The sequence below is a fragment of the Lacerta agilis genome, chromosome 7 (genome assembly GCF_009819535.1).
Source record: "Lacerta agilis isolate rLacAgi1 chromosome 7, rLacAgi1.pri, whole genome shotgun sequence".
In the NCBI taxonomy this organism is placed as follows: domain Eukaryota; kingdom Metazoa; phylum Chordata; class Lepidosauria; order Squamata; family Lacertidae; genus Lacerta; species Lacerta agilis.
In genome coordinates this window covers 33,636,948-33,656,792 of record NC_046318.1, presented here as the reverse complement: position 1 = coordinate 33,656,792, position 19,845 = coordinate 33,636,948, and the positions used below count along the sequence as shown (strand labels likewise).

The following is a 19,845-nucleotide window of genomic DNA, read 5'->3' as shown; positions in this document are numbered from 1 at the left end:
TTGAGTTTAAAAAGACTGAAAAGAAATAGGTGGAAGAAACCACAGCAGCTGAGTTTCCCGCCTTTTCAGGGATTTTAAGGTACACCACCACTCTGGGTTATGACCTGACAAGCAAAGTGCAAGGTACCATATTTCTTGACTCTGGTCCCAGTCCTTCCGGAAGAACCAGTTCCTTTGGTCCAATCAGTGCTGCAGTTTCACTGAAATAGTGAAGTAATGGCCCAGGTTGAATTTGGGATGAGGAATGTGGGGTAGCCAATTTTGTGCTTAATCTAACTACAACTCCCATCATCCTTGTCCATTGGCCATGCTAGCTGAAGCTGATGGGGGTTGTAGTCCAACAGAGGGCACAGGGTAGCTTACCCCTGGCTTGCGATCCCAACCTTTGTAGCCTTGATGCTGTTTTATTGTAGTCAATGGGCAAAACAGTTTTATTGTAACCACTAACATTATTAGTCTGTTTTGACTTAAATGGCGATGGGTGGCAGGCAGCGAGAAAACTATCCTTCGTTCCAATATCTATTCCCTTTCTTGCTAACAAAGATCTTAGTCTACACAATCTCTATTGAATAAAACATTAATTAGCTGACCACCCCAGCTCTTTACTTTCAAACTAGAATTAATCTTGCAAAGCTGTTCTCCCCCCCTCCTCCATCTCCAAAACACATCTGAAATTTAAATGTTGTTCCACCCTTGGGTCAGACATTAGTTTGGACGGGTGCTGCTGCTTTTTGGATAAACAATATAATGCAAAATAACAGCAGGGGAGAAGCAGCATGGGTTCAGGAATGAAACAAAAACAGAGTCCAATAAAAAATGTTTTTGCATTTCAAAGAGTATTAATAATAAACACGCTAGCTCTTCAAATCACAGTTTTGAAAAGCACAGTCAGAAGTCATTAAGTGGAAATTAATTCTATTGAATGGAAGAAGAAAAACAGAAAGTCCTTCTTCCCTGAATAGTAATCATTGGTGAATTTGATGAGGGTAGCTACCGGATTTCTGAAGTTCCTTTTGACTGGCTTGAAGCAAATGGTATAACTCAGAAAGAAAATGTGAAGAATGGCTCTGATGATGGCCAATGTCCTTGGTGCTGGCTTCTGCACAATCCTGCACCGCCTTCTGTAACTGCAGCTGTAGGGGAAAGGAGACGGCAGATCCCATGAAGCTGAGAGAAAACCAGGGCCGGAATATTTTTTCACAGATGACCTGTGGAAAGGGAGAGAGAGAAGCAGTAATTCACACACAAGATCTTTTAGTCCCATCCAGCTTTAAGGTTAAGATCTTCACGCAAAATGTATTTTGCTGATCTGATTGGACTATCGTTAAGTCATATAATTTATCTAAGTTCAGTAATAAGTTCTAATGTTTTTGGCTCTTTGGAAGCAGGAAACCTGCACTCTCTGGCTGATTAAACCACTTGCAAATTATAGTGCACTCTTAAGGAGTGCATATGCTCTCTCCTGGCATTTAAGGAATGCATGAAGGCATAAGGTGTGTTGTCCCCCACCACCACCACCATCCCTGCCTCCCATGTTCCCATCCCCATCACCCTCTGATCTTTCCATGTTGATTGGGAAGGTCTCGTGAGGAATATTCCTTTCCTATTACAGTATTTCCTATGACCTATGATTGAGTGCCAGCAAGAATAAAAGAGGACAGACAAAGGCTGTCCATCCCTAGTGACAACAAAGGCTTCTAATTCATTCAGAATGATAGGTATGAGCCCATTTGCTTCCACTCCAAAAAAGCATCCATAGCTGGAGTCACCAGTTCACATACAAGTCCATACATCACTTGATCTGACAGCTGGGCTACATGGTACACCAACAATAGGAATGCCACCCAAAGCAGCACTCCTGCGGCAAGCTTTTCTTTCTCCGTGGCATAATTGTTTAGAATCCTCTTCACTCCCAATCGTTCCCCTATTACTTTGCAAAGGAACACCAGGAAGCCCCCTGCCATCCGCACAAACAATGTGGACATCTGGAGCCTCTGAATGTACAGTTGATACGTGCAAAGGCATCCATGCAATCCTCACGCACGTAGAGCTGTACTTGTGAAGGATTCATTCTTACCTTGTAGTGTTGTTCATGTGGGTGCCACTGCTCGGTGTGGGCCCCCTTCTGCATAGAGCAACAGAGGAGCTATGATGTAGGGCTCGACAATGTATTAATGCATCGTCCAAAACCGGTTTGAAGTCCACCTCGTGATCATGGTTTCATAATATTTTACATGGCGACATATCGTGAATCACAATGTGAGTGTGGGTGCTATGTAAAATATTGTGATGTGGGGAAAACTGTGAAATGGGTCATTGCTTCTCTCATGATTCCTGCTGCCCCTGTGCTTTGTACTACAAAATAACAGTTGTAACACAGCTTCTGCTTGAGTGCAGGAAGCTCCTGCAACCAATCGGAATCCATGCCTTGGTTTTCGAATGGTTTCAGGAGTTGAACAGACTCCTGGAATGGATTAAGTTTGAGAACCAAGGTACTATTGTACATCCTTATTTCCGACATCGTGATATATTGTTATATCGTGATGCTTAGCAGATGATATATCACAATGCTGAAAACCAGATATCGCCCAGCTTTACTATGACGAGTGAAGGACTTGACAAGTGATGCAATGCCATTACAATGTGAGATCTCCTACCCTCCGTGCAACACCTTTGGCTGCTGTTGGAAGTTAAATACCATGCTGCATCAATGTGGTATCACTTGATGTTATGGCAGTAAGCAAAATTTGCCACGGGGGTGCCATTTTTGGCAGCAACCCTGTACCAGCCATGGAACGCTGCCACTTTAGATGTCACTCATCTTCACTGAAACACACTCTGCTTGAGGTGATGATGCGGCAAGATGCGAAACACTGCCTGTGCTGATTACATCTGTGAAAGCTTGTTCATCCGTGGAAGCTACTGCTTGGAGCTGCATTCATCGAGTGGTGTGCATGCATGTGTGAATAAGTCCTTAAGTGACAGTCGCTCGCAGCATCATTTATTTTAAACTTGCACTTTCATGGGTATTTTAAAGTCAAGACATGCATCCAGTAAGGGAGACAAATAAGCCCGTAGCCACTCACTTGGAGGTTGTTATTGGCTCTCTCTGCTCCACATTTTCTGCTCCTCAGGTCACACTTTGAAAAGCAATCAAAAAAATTACAGTCTTCATCGCCTGTGCAGTTCTGCTCAAGGATGTCTCTCATTTTCGGTTCAAAGAAAGCCATGTCTACGTCAATAGCCACCACCTGCAAACCAGAATAATGCATTCAAGGGTGACAACGGTCCGTGCAAATTGCCGCTTTTCTGCTCTCGTTGTTCCTGAGCCCTAAAGACTGCTGATTCAAGGATTCCGAGATGAATGCAAGAGAAAATTAGAAATTACAAGTGGAAGAGCTTTCACTGATTAGCTCTGCAACACCAAGGCTGGAAACAGAATTGCATGAGTAACAGACAATTTTGGCGTGAAAGGAAGGGAAGTTCTTCTCGGAGATCCCTGAGAAAATGGCAGCCTCAGAATAAGGTAGGTCAATTCTCCTTCACAAGGGGAGTGGTTTCTGTGATGACATAAATTCTGTTCCATTTGCTCTAGCAAGCCCCACCCTCAGAGGCATAACAGCAGCGGTCCAATAGGAAGTTGACCCTTCCCATAGCCCAGCGGGAGTGTACATCCTTTGCATACAGAAGGGCTCAGGTTCAATCCCTGATACTCCTATTTAAAAGGATCAGAAAGACCTTTCCCTAAGACCTGGAGTCCTGCTGTCAGCCAGAGGAGACAAAATAAGAGGCTTAGCTCAATGGACAAATAGCCTGACCTTGTATAAAAGAACTTCCTATGTTCATGTGACCAAATGGCCCACCCATTGTGAGCAATTGGGTAATTTTAGATGCTGGACTTAGTGGACAATAATACGGTATTTGCTTCCAATTGTGGTGATTTCTCTCCTTCTCTTCCCCCCTGGCTCCTACTGTTCCATGTTTTACATCTTCTACATTCCTAACACATTAGAGCAAAAACGTTAAAATAAAGCTTGGCAATCCTGAAAAAATAAAAATAAAGTCAACATCTGACCAAGTGCAGAGTTTCATGTTATAAATTCATTCATTTACTGTGGCTGCAGCTATTGTTTGTTTACCTGGGGGTGTTTGTCTGTGAATCTATTTCCACTGTCCCCATGACAACTATGGGTGGGTTTTTAACTTCCTTTTTCTGGCGCATCTATAGCACAGACCTCATCCTTTTGGTCTTCTGGAGTCACCATGTCCCTAGGTAAACTTAGTGTTCTGGTCATTTTCAACTTATCAAGATAAAATATTTTCATTCCTTCTATGAAAAAATGAAAATGCTTCATGAACTGCTCCATTATGTCTGTTTTTCAAGTACATGTATTTAACCTATTTCTGAGATGCGACATTCTCCATTGTGGGTGGCATCAACTGCTGAGGATTCCCCAAGTCCAGATACTCTCCATCGCTGTGAGGCGACAACAAGAAAACCATTTAAAATCCAAACAAGTAAGCGATTTCCACCCTCTAGATCAGCAAAGGTTTGTGCAGAGATTTTATGTATAGTCCAACTTTCCTCCAAGGAGCTCAAAGCAGAATACCCTCTGACCCCATTTTCTATTACCAACCTTGTGAGGGAGATTAGGAAGGAGAAACTGTGATTGGCCCAGGAATATGCAGTGAGAGCTTCATGGCTGAGTGGGAACCTGAATTTAACATCCCCTAGAAAACACATATCCACATCATCAGTGTTGCTCTTCTGAACTGGGATAATTGTAAAGCAGGGATATAGGAGAACTCTGGTCCTCCAGATGCGCTTGGACTTGGGACTCCCATCAGCCTCAGCCAGCTTGGCCAATGGTCAGGGATGATGGGAGCTGTAGACTAACAACGTCTAGAGGGCTGAGGGTTCCTCACCTGTTTTAATGCTTTAGAAATGTAGACAACTGCAACTTACTGAGGTGGGGCTATGGCTGAACTGTGAGCCTCATCAACACAAGTCTTTTGACAATGTGTGTGTGAGTGTGTGCTTGCAAACAATAGAAGGAATAAGGGCTCTGCTTTGGAGAGACTATGCCAGGTATCAAGGGCAGGGATAGCCATCCTTCACAAAATTGATATTAACTTTTTGTTCTGCACACACCTTTCTTGGTTTTAAAAGGGGAGGAAAAGATTAAAATTTGTCCAGAATACACCACGAACTGCAAATAGACTGAGAAGCTCAGATGTTTGTTATGACTTTGTTCTGGGGGTTTCAGGGGCATACCAGGCACTCGGCCAGTATGTTTCCGCAAAATCCTGTTGCCCCTCAGCCAGCAGATTATCAGTATAGGATTACACCCTTAAAGCAAAATGAGTTGATAATAGTGCTTCTAATGATATTTGCCTGCCAACTTCATGTTCATTCTGTGGATAATGTGAACTGTGAATTCTAGTCTCCAACCGGTCAATACAACACTTTCTACAGTTTTTCACTTGAAAAACAACAAAATTTAAAGCAATGGGAAGTGAGAGAAGAAAAGGCAGCTTTCAAACCCACAGTTGTCTGAGTGACAGGGTGAAAGTACTGAACTTGAAATGGCCCTCTCATTTTCTGAGCAGACCTAAAGGAGAGTACAGCTCAAAGCGTTTTGGGAAGACTTATTGGAAAGCTTTAGAAGACTGACACACCCCGGGGCCTTTCGCAAGTTCATGCAGGCAATATCAGAAACCTATCTAGTATGTAGCATTCTGCAGCTCGCTCCAACTTCGAGTTCCTAATTTTTTAAGTGGATCCACGGGGGGGGGGGATCCAGCTACTGGGTTTTGTTTGGTGGATTGTTATTAGGCACATAACTGGGCCAGATCTTCTTAATGTGCGTGGCCTGCCTTTTATTTTCCGTACGTTAGGTGGCCTGGCTGAAACTCAGTTTTATACAGGCTGCCGAAGAAAAGAAATAGAATGGCATTATATACCAGCCATTCCATTAGTTTACACACAGAAGGCTCATGCTGGCAGACTAGCCAAGCATGGGGCCGCCTCGGGGCCAATTTGTGTGCCAAAAAGCAGTCAACAAGAGACACACACACACCAAAGATGCAACAAGGAAGTGATCAGTAGTTTGGTATTAGTCCCAGGAGGAGGTGTATCCAGAAATCCAGAGCGATCTCTGTACATGTTTGCCCTCCAACTGCAAAGCCTGATGTGTATTAGATTAATGCAAATGGCGAGGCATTGGCACTTGCTGGAATAAGTAATATGTTTTTCATGAGACTGGTTGCTTTCCCACACTATTCTTCGGGACTTTTTTTGGCAGCGCTATCAAGCCTAACTAACTTCACCGCCACTCATTTCCCTATGAATAAGCTTGAGATGCGATGGCAACAAGGCTGACATTTGCCCTATATCTCGGGGGCAGTCTCAGACACGGACCTACAAAGCAATGAATCACAGTCTGGGTCCAACGAATAGGACTATACCAGCAATGCAACCAGCACAGCATGGAGCAGGAGGCAGTCATTGGCTACCACCCCTAACTGGCAGCCAGAGAATTAACAGTTCTGACTTGAAGAGGGACATGACAGGGTGGACAGGCAGGGGGCAGGACTGCCAGCCCCATGTAGGCATGGCATTGGTGAATACCTAGCAGTTCCCTATGGGTGAAGGATGCTGTTGTAATCTGATCGGGTAGAAGAGGTCCTCAAATGAATGAAGTGGCGCTATATAGTGACCGTGCTGAATCTGATTTAACATATGGTAAGCAGAGCTTTTTTAAAAAAAAAAAAAAACAGAATCTCTTTCACTTAATAATTCACACTTTTTTTGCTGCTTCCCACCCATTCCCCAGCTTCTAATTACGCACCTGAACAAACACAAAAATAAATTGGAGAGCAAAAACACACCTATGCCTTTAAATCACTACACACTTAACCTTTGCACAGCACGTTCTGGTGCGAAGTTCTGTGTGCATACTTAATAAATACTGGCTCTGCTGGCAGCCGTGATAATGAACATACTCTACTTTCACTCTACAGGAGGAAATTAATTTGCTCCAAGTTAAACTGAGAGTATGATTTGAAGAGCCTTCTATAGAAGGCTCCATCTTCACAAAAAAGATCAGCTGAGGCCCAGTATTGAATTGGATTTCTATTCACCAAAGGCTCACAATGGATCAAATCAATAACAAAATTTCTCAAAGCATCCTCTGTCCCCGACTTCTATGTTGTATGTCAGCTATAAGCAACCAGACTCCTAGACAATGCTCAAGGCAAGTACTAGACTCTCCAAAATATGGAAGTTCTAGCCATTTTGTAGCTAAAACAGCACCAGCTAGATGGAGATATCAGCTTCGGAACCTGGAAATTAGCAGAAGTACACACACACACACACACACACACACACACACCTTCAGGGGGGGAAACACTAAAGAACAGGGAGGGAAACAAATCAAGTGTGCTCAGTGACCATAGGACACTAAGTCTCTGTTGGGAAAAAATAGAGTGGGGGAAGAGAGTATCTCAGGAAGGCTAGAATTCTGAACAGGAATACTTCACACTGCAACATTTTGTTGCAAGTACCACTTGTTCTATGTTATTTGATTTTGGTACCTAGCTCGTATGGTCAAAAAACATCTTGTTGTGTTGTTCAGAACATATTGTTACAATAGAGGCAGTTTTTCAAGAATGCAGGACCCACTTGCATAAGACAAGTGATTTCCATCAATAAAATAGGTGATAGATTCATCAAGTCAGTCATTGGCCCACACCATTCATTTAAAGTACATGGTTTTCCTTCAAGAATCCTTGGAACTGTAGTTTATTCCTCCCAAAGCTGCAATTCCCAGCACCCTTAAACTACAATTCCTAGAATTATTATTTTTTTGGGGGGGGGAGAACCCATGTGCTTTAAATGAATGGTATGAATGTTTCTTAACAGACAGCCCAAATTTCCAAGGCCAGTCAACATTCGGGAACACTTGTGCCACACAGGGCTCTGCATATGGGATATCAATGGAGAAGATGACCTCCTTTGGTTATGAGTTGCATGCTACATGCGCCCAAACCACAGTTATGACATTGAGGTCCTCACTTACCGTCAGGTCACTTCGGATGGCGAAGTTTTCCGGCTTGATGTCACAGAGATGAAGCCGGTGAGAAAAGTCATTGTCAAAATGCTTTACCATATCCAGGAAGCTTATGGCAATTTCGGTGATGGCCTTAGCCTTGCTTTTAATCCCAGAAAAGGAAACGCCGACCGCATCTTCCACAGAAAAGAGAGTTTTTTGCCAGGTATGCCCAGCGGTCAGATACTCCACAGCATAGAAGTGGCCACAGGAGCCAATGACCCTTAGGACATGTTTACTGAAGTCTTGCAGCACACTGAAGTAAATATATTCTTCTTGTTGGAGTAGGGACCACATGCTAGCCAGCTGTGCTTTCCAGTGTGGGCCCCTCCCCTTCGTCCACAAAGGCACCACAGTGTTATTAGGAAGTTCTAGACCCAGAACATTCTTGATCTCCAACGCGACCATCAGGAGGAGCTCTGCATCTGGAATACCCTGCGGTTCCATTTCCTCCAGAAAGCCAAGGTGGTGGTAGCTAGAGAAGATTCCATTTTTGGATTTCAGGATCACTGGGCGGCCTCTCCAGTCAGCTTGGATGACCTTCTTACCTCTGTCGTAATAAAGGCAGCGCTTGTATATCAACTTCTGTGCCACACACAAGTCTTCGCAAAGGTCTCCTGTCAAGGCTCCTTTTCTATAGTCAAGGCACTGGAGAAATGTGGAAAGAAAGAAAGAATCAATTGACAGCAGAAAGAAAGCCACCATTTCCAGTCACATCAAGAGTAGGGGAAGAGGACAGATCCATGAAGAAGCTTTACATACTCAAGTTCTCCATGACACAGACAAAAGTAACACACAGCAAAGGTGTCAGGAAAGTTTGAGGGAGATGTTTGCCGATGTTTGCTGTTCCATCTTTCCTGCAGACCTGACAGGTCATAAACTCCCAAGAAACTCTTGCTAGCTGTTGTTCCGAGGGTGGCAAGCTCATAAACAGACAGCCCACAAAGGTCAGTAAATTGTATCTTATGTTGTTTAAGCTCTGTACTTTTGCTCTAAGGCAGGGGTAGGCAACCTAAGGCCCATGGGCCGGATGCAGCCCAATCGCCTTCTCAATCCAGCCCACGGACAGTCCAGGAATCAGCATGTTTTTATATGAGTAGAATGTGTGCTTTTATTTAAAATGCATCTTTGGGTTATTTGTGGGGCATATGAATTCGTTCACATATATTTTTCAAAATATAATCCAGCCCCCCCACAAGGTCTGAGGGACAGTGGACCGGCCCCCTGCTGAAAAAAATTGCTGACCCCTGCTCTAGATGGCCTATTTATTGAGCATTCATCCCAATTTGCTTACACAAAGTCTGTGTATTGGTTAATTTATATCCGAATTTCATTGAGCATTCATTCGGATTATTCTATGGGCTGACATCTTCCTGTTAGCCATTTATTCAACCCAAATTTTTCCAATGCATTTCCCTGTCACTTTCCTACATGCAGAAAGTCCATTTCTAAAGTTCTAGTATGCACTTGAATCCCTCCCACAAAATACTGTCAGGAGACACCCTAAGTTCAGGTTCCTTTGTATATTATGCCAAGGGTGAGTTTGGTCTGTACTTTTGGAAACATTTTTCTCCTTCTCTCTGCCACATGTGTAAAAGACACATAAAAATGTGTCTCATTGGTTTGGGCGTGGCATCTTTGCTGTACACCCAGATGGTGGTTGAGGGTTCAAATAATCATAGACTCATAGAATCATAGAGATCATAAGGTCAATCCAGTCCAACCCCCTGCCAAGCAGTATCAAAACACACACACATCCACCTTTTTTTGCCACACATAAAACTGGCTGCCGGAAAGCTTAAAAGTTTACACAATGATTAAAAGCAGTGATAAAGATAAAACAGCTGTAAGGCATTATGATACTGGTTTTCTTACGGTGGTGGAGAAACTTGCTATGAAAACATTTTGTGGGACCAACTGAAATGCATGGGGAGTTGTGACCACACAGAATTCAGTGCTACAATCTGCCTCTGTTCATCCTAAAATGTGACGGCATTAGAGCAATTGTTATCTACCAAGCTGAAAATATGCAGGGTCTTGTAAAACAAAATAAAAACCACATGCTTGTTGTACAACAAAGCTTGGAAGTCTCTTAATCAATACCTGTTGGTAAGTCACTTGATGTCCACTGACGAAAGGTATGATGGGACATATTTGTGTGGTTTGCAAATTCTGCAGTTCATGACCAAAGAGACAAAAAAGAAATCAGGACTCTATAGTTATGTGGTCATCTCAAATGCACGAAAATAAATAAACAAACAGGATTTCCCCTGCCAGTCCCTTCCTCCAGCCTTAATTGTTTCCATCCCTCTGTTTCTAGGAGTGTAAGCAATCTGCATAACTGTGTCCATTCAGACCTTCCAGAAGTGCAGCTGCAAAGTCTATTCCAGGCAACTCTCTGGAGGAGAAGATGACCGACGTGGGCTAGGGTGGAAGATGAAGAAAATCAGACAGCCAGTTAGTGGCTTGATACCAACTTCTGTGTTAATTTCCCCTCCACACACCCCATTCCTCAGGCCAGGAATTTCCCACAATATATTTTCACATGAGAGAAATGTTGGACCCCAGAAAATGCAAGCCCCGCGAGGCTCTCTCATATTTCTCCAGCCAGTTCATCCCATTCCCAGGTCTCTGCCAGCTTACATTCTATTGGCTATGGACTCTGCACACGAGGGATGGAGAGAGCAAAATCTGGAGCAGTTCCAAATGGCACAGATTACGTACAGAATATAAGGGTAGAATCCAGCACAAGGTTCATGAAACATTCTGCCAGTGCAAGGATTTCTGCTTGTGCAATGGAATGCTCTCCTCCTGTGCACCCCCTAAATCTGTTCTAGGGGTTTCCCCAATGCTCTGGAGCAGAGGGTGCAGGGCACTTGCAGGGGAAGGGAGGGGGAATCCCATTGTGCAAGCAGAAATCCTTGTGCTGAAGGGATACAGGAGCTGAATACTGCCCCATATTTTTATATTTATCAGATGCCAAGTTGCCTCAGCTCATCTCCAACAATGGCGATGGTGTGCCAGCTTTTATGCCTCCTCACACCCCTCCACTCACAGCGCACAGAAATGCTGCCTTCACACAAAAGCCTCCCAGATACAAGTTTGGAAGACAACCCTGCATGCTCCTGTAAGGGAGCCAATAAACAGTTCCAACAGTACTATGGAGGAATTGCTATCAGTTACCTTTAAACCAGTGTTTCCTAACTTGGGGCCATATGGCCCCATTGCGCCCCCCCCCCGATATTCCAAGGGGGCCACAGGTGAAAATCGCATAGGGGGGGGGCATGGCACGAAACTAGGAGGCCACAGATGTAAGTGAGAAGTGAAGAAAACAGAAAAGGGATCGAGAAAAGAAAACAGAAAACAGAGAAGTAGAGTGAACAGAGAAACGACCATGCTTCTCAGTCGATGCAGTGCCATGCACCCTCTGTGGCAACGTCGCTTCTGCTTCCTTCTCTCTCCCACTTCCACACTCTACCGCTGTACACACTAAGCTTCCCGCATCTCGTTTGTCCCGGGCAAAGTGTGTGGCTGCAGCCGTGTTAGTTATGAGGGCATGCTGTTTCTTCATGCAAGCACTACTGCGAAAGGAGGTACGTAGCTGCATGCAAGAGTTACTCGGCCTCATGCGGAACCGCCTTAACAAAATGGACAGAGGTGATCTTCGGTTATCAATAGAACCACAATAGAACCGGATATTAAAAAGCTTGTTTCTGGTCAGCAAGCACAAGGGTCCAATTGATCGAGAAATACTTAAAAGTATATTTTTTAAAATGTAATTGTATTTTGTATAAATTGTAAAAATTATAAATAAAACGTTCTATTTACAAACAAAACATTTAAGTAGCTACCTTTCTACCGGTAGGACAGGCCACAGGAAGGAAACGAGGTCGGAAGGGAGCTACAGTGAGAAACACTGCTTTATACCATTTCCTGAGTCCTTCTGGGAGCCACAAATAGCAGAGTAGAACTTGTCACGTGCTCTGCCAAGTTTCTCCCCTGGGTGAAATATTCTTCCTGATAACCAGATCAGTCGGCTATATCTTGAAGAGACCACCACCACCAGTGGTGGCAATGCCCCGAGTTTTCTAAATTTGGGATCAGCCTTGCTACCATCGTCGCAAAATAGCAAGTAAATGGCTACAATGTGATTGGTTACTTGAATACCTACTTTTGTAAATTAACTGATATTCCTTTTAACTCTGCCCGAATATCCTTTTAACTCTGGCCATAATAATGCTCTGTAGTAGGTTTGTAGCACCTCTTTACCCTGACCTTCGACACCTGTGATACGCATACTTTCAAGACCCACCCTAATTTATTTATTTTTTGAGATTGTGTATGTGTGTGTTTTAATTGTGTTTTGAAACTGTATTAAACTGAGTTTTAAATCGTTGTAACCCACCCTGGGCATTAGGCTGAAGGGTGGGCAATAAAACCACCATCATAGCGAGTTCCAAAAAGCAAGAATGTGGATTAGATGGCTCTTGGGGACCCTTCCAACTCTACAATTCTAAAAGGGGGAGGAAGGCTGAACACAACGTCGCTTTGCACTAACACAAAACACTTCCATAAAGCCCTGGTGTCCACCAATTCCACCATACCTCCTACTGTAGCCCTGCATCCCAGGCTGTTTTGTGGAGGGTTCTTCAGCCATCAGTAGCAGGTTTTTTGGGGACGACGACATAAGGATAGAGGTAATTGGCAACAAAATGAGTGTCCAACTTTAGAAGTGCTTTCAAGCAGCACGAAGTCCTCACGGGATACAACCCAAAGCAGCTTGTCTTGAACGCCTGGCATCTTGGTTTTATCAAACACCTGTGAGCTCAGGTATTATTTTCCTTCTTCATCTCCACCTCTCCCCCATCCCCACCACCGACAATCATTTGAAATGTTATATCCATCCATCATAGCTAGGGCGTTATCAAATAGCTATGCTTCCCAGGCTTTTTCAGAGAGAAATTTGCATACTTTACTCATCTCCAGAGCCAAGTTCTCCTAAGGTCACGAAAGCCTGTGGATCAACCAAATGGATGTGAGTAACGCAGCACAAGCCATTGTAAAAGCTACTGTATGTTACTTACGCCTGCAGAGACTTCTGTGTGCAGGGACTCGAAAAACTGCATATAAATAGTAGCACTGATTTTGCCTGAAGCCATTCACTAATGCAAGCAGTACGACATGACAGATGGAAGTAAATTTGAGAATATCCGTTTTATAGCCAATCACTAAAGCAATCCATTTCCCTTTTATATATTTATAAGAGCTGGTGCTCCCTTGGCATCTTGCCGTGTCGTGTTGCTGGAATACAACTCCCATCATCCCTAACCATTGACCATGTTGGCTGTGGCTGATAGGAGTTAGAGTCCAACAACATCTGGAGGGCCACAGGTTCCTCACCCCTACTTGTGAAAGAGGGAGCTTCCAGGGAGCCTGCTTATTTGCACAAGTTTCCCTACCTTTCTAGCACAATCATCTCTTCCCTTTTCTAACTGCAAAATGCCCTGTAAGAAAAGTGATGGGAAACTGCACTCCAAAGGGTGGGATAACTCTCACTAGCTGTGTGGCCTCCATGCAAACATATCAGGATGAATCTCAATAAACATCTAGTGTCAGTCATATAACCGCCGCATAAGTTTGATGTGGACGTATCAGCATAAATGCTCAATAAACAACCGATCCGAAAGTTTCCCAGCAATCGCAAAGAGACAGGAGTAAACGACAAAGCTCTCTTAAAGAAATCATGCAACCACTCTGAGGACTAGGCTGCAAACACACAAGGTTAGGTTCCCGTGGATTAATTGGGAACCAATTAAATTGGCCTGTTAGGATGTAAGACAAATTAGTTCAGGGATAGGGACTCTGTGGCCTTCCAGATGTGGTTGGACTCCATCAGCTCCAGCCAGCACAGCTAATGGTCAGTGATGAGAGGGAATTTACTCCAACGACAACTAGAGAGCTACAGGCACCCCCCACCCCCACCAAATTAGTTTACTTGGAGTTAATAGAACTGAACTGGCTTAAATCCTAGTGCAGCATGCTGGCTTATCTGGTTTGTGGATGAGGCTGCAAATAACTTTTCTGCTTCTGGAATCCAAGTTAAGACACAGGCCAAAGGGAATAATGCAGATGTGATTCTCAAAGCTATGTCAGATACCTCCAAATTGTTTTGGAGCTCTAGCAGAGCTCCGGAGGAAATGGAAAATATTCTGTATCTCGGAGGTATCCAGCACTGCAGCTGTCTGCCACGCAGAAGGGAGAGAAAGAATTCATCCTCTTGCTCTTTCCAAGAAGTTGGCAAGGCTGCAGAAGCACATAATTTGTCTTCGTTTATTATACACAACACAGGAAAATTTATAGTCATCAATAGCTTGCTACCGTAATAGATTATTTAATTTCCATTAGGCTTCCTTTCCCATTTGACAAAAGCCCTTTGCAAATAAAGGAATTTGGCCTGTTATTTAACCCTCCACGCTCGTCTTGTAAAGCTGAGATACAATCCCTTACACAATATTTTGGTCCGAAAATGTTTGTAAGTCACAGATCAAACACAACACTTCACCTCGACACAGAGGTGCTCTGGTTTAATCTGGATGTAGACTGGGCAGAGAGGGCATTTTATAGGCTGTAGCAGATTTCCAGCAAGAAATTATTTTGCCGTTTATTATATTATATGCTCAGGAAGAATGCACTATGCAGCTGAAAGCAAGGAAAACGTTGGAATAACTTTCCCACTTTCTAAATATGTGTTGTCTCACAGACAGAACAAAGCAAAATTTCCTTCAGCTATCTTAAAATAATAAATCCTCTTATTTTATCAGGGGAAGTTAATGGATATGGACTACAGATGTTCGAGCTGAGCAGCCTAATGCCCACCTACACAGTTGCCTTGAAAACCCACTAGAAAATACAAATTGCCTTTTTTTCCCCCGTCTGCTTTTACTGCGTTTTATCAGCTAGACCTGGCAGCTGAATGCTCTGTCTTCTTTAATTGACAGTAACTGCTGCCTCAAAGGTGTAAGATGCAGTCACAGTGGCAAATGCTTTGCAAGCAGCAGACGATTCCCTTAATCAGCAGCCTGGCTGGTTTCCCTCACGCCCCCCCCCCCCCAAGCACAGGCAAAACTCCATCAGCATGGGCTGCTCGTCTCCTAGTGCTTTTCATGCCAATACTTTCACAAATCTCCAATTCATGACATCAAGGATTCATTGGCTCCCATTAGTCTTTACTCAAAAGCATGATCCTTTATCATCTACAGACCACCAACCCAGAATTGGCTATATAATCTATTAACTATGGTATGGCACAGTGGAGGTAAGGGAATGGCATGGCACCTTGTGGCATTACATGGTGACAGCATCTTACAGTGACATATTAGGATTGTGGGATCGGCTTTTTTCTTTTTCTTTTTAAAGCTACAACACTGCAATTCCACTGAACATAGTGAAACGTGTTTTACCTTACCAAGGCAGTGCAGTTTGCAGGGCTGACATACTTTTTTTCCCCGATTTCTTTAAAATTAAGCAGTGAATGTGGAACAAGCTATTCCCAAGAACAACTGCCGTAAAGAATGCTATGCTACTGGCACTACAAATTATGAAAACGTAACCCAGCCAAACCAAAGGATTGTATCCAACTAAGTAGACCCACTGGGTGGAATTATACGTCACACTAAGGGAGGATTTCCCAAACTTGGGTCTCCAGCTGTTTTTGGACTACAATTCCAAAAAAAACCCAGTGGTCCTGCTAGCTAGGGATGATGGGAGTTGTAGTCCAAAAACAGCTGGAAAATCAAGTTTGGGAAACCCTGCACTAAGGCAACTGTTTCATTGGCACATGCATTTCTGCATGTCAGATGGATCAATCTCCCTTTCCTGCTCTGTATCCTGTTCTGGAGGTTGTCCCGACCCTCCCAAAGAGATTTTGGGGAGGGTAACATGGGTAGAGGGTTGCATAGGGAGGGACAAGTCCTGCTGCCCTAGTGGGATTTGTTGTGCTGGCTTCTGGGAGCACAAGACTTCAGTTGAATGCAGCTCACTAAAATTAGTGAACCTAAGTTACTCGTGTCCATTAATTTCAAGGGGCCTGATCTAAACAGGGCTAACACTGGATACAACCCTAAGTGTTTTTATATCCCATTTAGTTCAATGGGATTTATAAGTGCTTAACTCTGGGCCAAGCTACACATTATGTTAATTGTGTCAATGCAATTAACACGATCCTATTAATCGCTTCATTATAGTTCCTCTTGCCTTACATGGCCTAACACAGCCTATCTTGCCATCCTCAGACAGTTTGCAGCATCCAGAACCAAATTCCAGGCTTCCTTCAGGGGCAGCCCCATGTAGAGTGAATTGCAGCAATCTATCTGAAGGGGGGAAATGACTAACAGGGCGATCCTATACATATCTAGAAGCAAGTCCTCTTGAGCGCAATTGGAACAAATTGAATATTGCAACTGAACCCTAAGGTATGAATGTCTGGGGTTAGGTCTGGAGGCTCAGATACCATTGGCAGAAAGCACTCCTGAACTCAGCTGTCTCATGCACATCCATAAGCAAGGATGGATCCAAGAAAAATCCAAGAGAAAATTTTGTTGCATTAGCTTTATTGGAAAGGCAGGGATTATTCCCCCCCCCCCCGTTCACTTTTCTCCAACATTTGGTTCATAATTGATGTACCAAATGGTTGGCTGCACAGAAAGTTCATGTGTCTCAGCCTCTACCAAAATTGCTAGCTCCTTTGAAAACTGAGTGTGGCATTTTACTCTTGAGAGACACCTTTAACGCAGACCATATTGATGAAGGAACAGGTTTTAGATAATGCTCTAGTAATGTTTGCCCTTGTATCTTTTCGTGTCTCACCACTTCAGGCTTGCATTTATACATTCAATTCTTGGTACTTGAAACACAATGGATAGGTTTATAAAAAGCACTTCTGAATGTCAATTATTGGTAGAACACTGCAGTTCGATGCACACTTACTTCAGAGAAAGTCACACTGAACTAAGTTTGGCTTACTTCTTAGTAGAAATGCATGGGATTGCACTGTTAGCATTACAACATTTAACAAAATTAATAAAGTTTATTTAGATGTATAGGTGTATCTATAGGATTTTTGTTTTTGTTTTACATTCACATTATGCCTGCCAATTGCATATAATCCAGGAGTTCTGTTTTTCTGACAGCATGTGGAGATGTCCTCCTTCCCCACTACTGAGTTGTAACAATCAGCTCCGAACATCTGGAACTGAGGTATTCTCAAGCAAAAATCACGAAAAACTCCAGACACCTCTCATTTTACAAATTAAGCACTTCTATCCACAGTGCTCAAAATTCTTGCAAAAATACTAGGCTTTCCACCCACTTTTTTAAAGTTATTAATCCCCCCTCAAGGTCTTTTATCCATCCACATTCCTGTTTCACTCTTACTCTTCTGTTAAATCAATGCCTACAGCTTATCCCATGATCACTTATTCAGAGTGAAGTCCTACTAAGTTCATTTGGCCTTGAGCTCCATCTTTTCCCTGAGCAATAGAGAAGTGGCATGATGTACTGGATAGAGTGCTGGACTATAAACATAGGAAGCTGCTTTATACCAGATTGAATCATCGCTCCATTTAGTTCCGCATTGTCTACTTGGAACTGCTCTCTATGGTTTCAGGGCTCATTCTTAGTCTCACCTGGAGACTGAACCTTGGACCTTCTGGATACAAAGCAGTTGCTCTGCCACTGAGCTACGCCCCTTCCCCGAGAGGCAGGCAGGTTCATATTTCTACTAAACTAGGATGTTCACTGGGCAAGCATGAGACTGTCTAATCTGCCTTGCTGGGTTAAGGCAAGGATAAAAAAAGAGAACAGAGAACCACACAAGCCATCTTAGAAGTCAGGAAATAAATGCTGCAACGCAATCTATAAGGCACATGAGTCAGGACATCCAGAAAATGTCATGGGGGAATGCTTAATCCTGACATCTTTGATCCAACCTGGCCTTTTGCTGCTGCTGCCCACCAGGACTAGCCCGCCCGGATGTGAAATAGGATTCATCCAGAGGTGGGATCTGTCCGCACTGGTGCATCTACAGGCTCAGCCACCCCATTTTAATGTATTTTAATATTTGTTGGAAGCCGCCAACAAGAGTGGCTGGGGAGACCCAGCCAGATGGGCGGGGTACAAATAAATTACTACTACTACTACTACTACTACTACTATTTTGTCTGAGATTTCCTCTGCTTGCCCCATGACTTTGAGGCAAGGGTCCGAGAGGGCTATTTCTTGTCCCGCCACTTTCCCTGGGAAAACCTGCCAATTCAGCGCTGAATTGGAGCAAACTGATGCTCTGCTGGTTGATGTTTGTTCCATCTCGGACCAAAAAAGAAGTGTGGCCGAGCCTTATGTCATTTTCGGCAGTGGAGTCAATGAAGGTTGGTCAGTTTGGGCCAAGCACAAAGAGGCCCTGCCCCATCCACCCAGCCACCTCGGTCTGCCTTCACCTGCCTTCTTAGGTAACAACCAGTCCAGGGGGTGGTCCTGCCTGTCAGCTTCCTCTCCCTCCTGAGTCCCAGTATTGCCCTTCCAGAACTCAGCAGGGAGAAGGATAGGGGCAAACAGAGAACTGCCTCTGCCACTAAGTCGATGGTGGGATTCCTTGCCTTCCGCCGCTCACCAGTCTGCCGGCTTCCCGGCCTCAGGGACCCCGGATCAGATGGTAAGGCATTACTGCCGGTAGGGCGGGTGCTCTCATGAGGCCAACGAGGCAGCCGCCCAGGGCGCACACTTTAGAGGGGCACAGTTTTATACAGATTGGTTTTTGTTCTATCCAAGGGTGCCAACTTGAATAAAATGTTGGGGGGGGGAGCAGGGAAGCCCTGCACCATTGGGCAATTGTTGTTAGCTTACCCCCTCCCCGGGGTGTGCGCTTTGTCTGCGCAAGTAGTTGGGCTCGTCTGGGGCGCAAAGCAGCCTGGCCCCGGCTACGGGTCTCTCCTGCTCGGTCTGAAGGGGGCTCCCCTGGACTTCGCCCTCGGAGCCCCGCGGGCCACCCTTCCTTTCTCCCCTCCGCAGCCGTCCCCGGCGGCCACCTACCAGCCTGGCCAGGATCCTGTGGCTCTGCTCGTCGGTGCAGCGCCCGGAGAGGAGGACGCCGCCGTGCGCTAAGAAGAAGAAGACGCCCCCTGCCGCCCCGCACGCCGCCCAGAAGAGGCAGAAGGCGGCGGAGCAGCGCCTACCCAGCCTGGCTCTCAGCAGGCGCTTCAAGGCGGGCATGCCTTGCGCACTCCGTCCGTTCGTCCGGGCTGCTGCTGCTGCTGCTGCTGTTGCTTCAGGGGATTCCCGCCGCCTTAGCCCGTGCAGCAGACGGGAGAGTCCCGGCGATCCATCAGCGACGCCGGCGAGCCCCGGGCTGCCTTCGAGGGGGGCGCGAATGCCTCCCCGCTTCCTCCTAAGCCTTCAGCGCGACCTGACCGCCCGCTCCGCTTGCAACGTGCAGCCAAGAGCCAAGTGCACGGGCGGAGCGTGGCGGGCGCGTCCGGCGGCGGGAGCCTCCCGCGGCGCGCATATGACCTCCGGGGAAGCCACGCTCCTCGCGGGCCCCGGGGTGGGGGCTTGGTTCCCAGCGCGCCGCCTCGCAGTCGCCCGCGGCCACCAGTCGTCGGCGGCGGCGGCGCAGCAGCAGCGCTGCCTTTCGAGGGGAAGCCACGTAGGTCCGCCTCCCTTTTGTCTGCCGCGTCCCTCG

At 45.1% G+C, this 19,845-nt stretch overlaps 1 protein-coding gene across 1 annotated transcript; it reads right to left on the bottom strand.

Annotated features, from left to right (window-relative positions):
- Nucleotides 1–413: 413 nt before the first annotated feature.
- DIPK1C (divergent protein kinase domain 1C) lies at nt 414–19,420 on the bottom strand. The gene is made up of 4 exons (XM_033154802.1): nt 19,197–19,420; nt 8,082–8,759; nt 3,087–3,251; nt 414–1,208 (listed from the first exon to the last, which is right to left on the bottom strand). Exons 1-4 carry the CDS (start codon nt 19,374–19,376, stop codon nt 966–968), a joined length of 1,266 nt encoding a protein of 421 aa, XP_033010693.1. The 5' UTR covers nt 19,377–19,420; the 3' UTR covers nt 414–965.
- Nucleotides 19,421–19,845: the final 425 nt, after the last annotated feature.